The following is a 1,511-nucleotide window of genomic DNA, read 5'->3' on the forward strand; positions in this document are numbered from 1 at the left end:
GATGATCTGGAACATCTCATTTATAGCATAGCATATATATATATATATATATTATATATAGGCATATATATATATATATATATGCTATGCTATAAATGAGATGTATATATATATATAATAAACTTAAACAGAACAGTACAGAATATCCAAACCTATCCAAGTGCAAAACACTGTCACATCTGTATATGCGCAATATAATACTTGCAAGGTTTTAAAAATGAATACCTAAACTGCTTTCAACCTGCTGGCTACATAATTTACCTCGCAATGAGACAGGTATGATAGCAATACTAGCGATTTTTGTTTCGCAATTATTTATATAATACTAATACGTTTCTGCTTGTTCTATAACTATCTTTAACTTATCAACTGGCTCACCCTGTGCCTGTTTTCGCTAATTAAATTTCGCTCTTTCGTAAATTGTATTTCTTCTTACCACAAAATACTCATTAAACTTATCTTCAATAATTTCGTAATTATTTCTTTGAGCGTTGGTCAGTTTCATAGACGACAATATGTCCTCCGCAGCGATTCCCATGGCTTATATATTATTTGCGTTTCCTAGGAGTCCCGACGCTGAGCGAAAGCGTTGGAATCGCTGGTACCATTTCTTGGGGTGATTATCGAACTGCTCCGGCAGACTTACTTGCCATGCTACAAAAAATTGCGACTGGTTTTTCTCTTGAATATACTGTGTAATCCCACTTCTGACACCATGTAGGTAGTTGCTACTCTCTAAGGATTCCACACACGTTCAACACTAGTACACAGAGAACCGTCTTTATGTTAAAAACAATAACTATTTATTCAGTAAACAATATATCATGCCACCAGGCAACACGGTGTATTCCGCAATAACCTCGCGCGTGTCTACCTCACGCACTTGACTCATGGGATATCACTACAAGGTAGGAGCTTACACCATTACACCATTTAGTGGACTACCGTATATATTATACATTTCGGTTGCTGTGGAGTTATCTATGATTCGGTTATTATGATGATATCCAGGACCACTTCAATGAGCTTAAATAGTATTGCACTTCTTCACGTTTATTCAGAATGGACCGGGCATCATTTACAGTAGCGAAAATAGGGAAGAATGATGGGGGCGGGCCTTTTCGAGATTGTTGCCATGTTTGCCCTTTGATATTTCTACGTTGATAACAACACAAACGCGTTGGGGAGATTCATGCAATTTAAAGTTACTTACTAATCTGACCTAACGGTTGTGATCGTAAATATTTTCCGTCGAAGATTCCTACCCCTTCGTTTTCCTCTAGGGCCTGTGCCGTCTTTTATAGTGGTAGTACACGCGATTATTATCCTACCACCAGCATAGCGTTAGTATTGTAATGCTGTAGGTCTAGATAGTAGTCGGTCGAGTCGTCTCGTTAAAATGGTGAGTTATGATAAGCATGAAAACGTACAGCTGATCCATGTAGCAAGCTGGTCGTGCCTTGCTCGTAGGTCACTAAAGCATATTTGCTAATTGAAAGTAGAGTATATAT

General features: G+C 37.7%; 1 protein-coding gene across 1 annotated transcript in view; it reads left to right on the top strand.

Moving 5' to 3' along the window:
- The first annotated feature begins 940 nt into the window (after window positions 1-940).
- Window positions 941-1,511, top strand: part of LOC117103563 (proline-rich protein 36-like) — a 10,904-nt gene continuing 10,333 nt past the window's right edge. The window contains exon 1 of the mRNA XM_033244135.1: window positions 941-1,402. Coding sequence (XP_033100026.1) covers window positions 1,400-1,402 — 3 coding nt within the window. The 5' untranslated portion in view covers window positions 941-1,399. The remainder of the gene's footprint in view (window positions 1,403-1,511) is intronic.

The sequence above is a fragment of the Anneissia japonica genome, unplaced genomic scaffold (genome assembly GCF_011630105.1).
Source record: "Anneissia japonica isolate Jap-2015-1 unplaced genomic scaffold, ASM1163010v1 scaffold6792_len961167_cov158, whole genome shotgun sequence".
Taxonomy (NCBI): Eukaryota; Metazoa; Echinodermata; class Crinoidea; order Comatulida; family Comatulidae; genus Anneissia; species Anneissia japonica.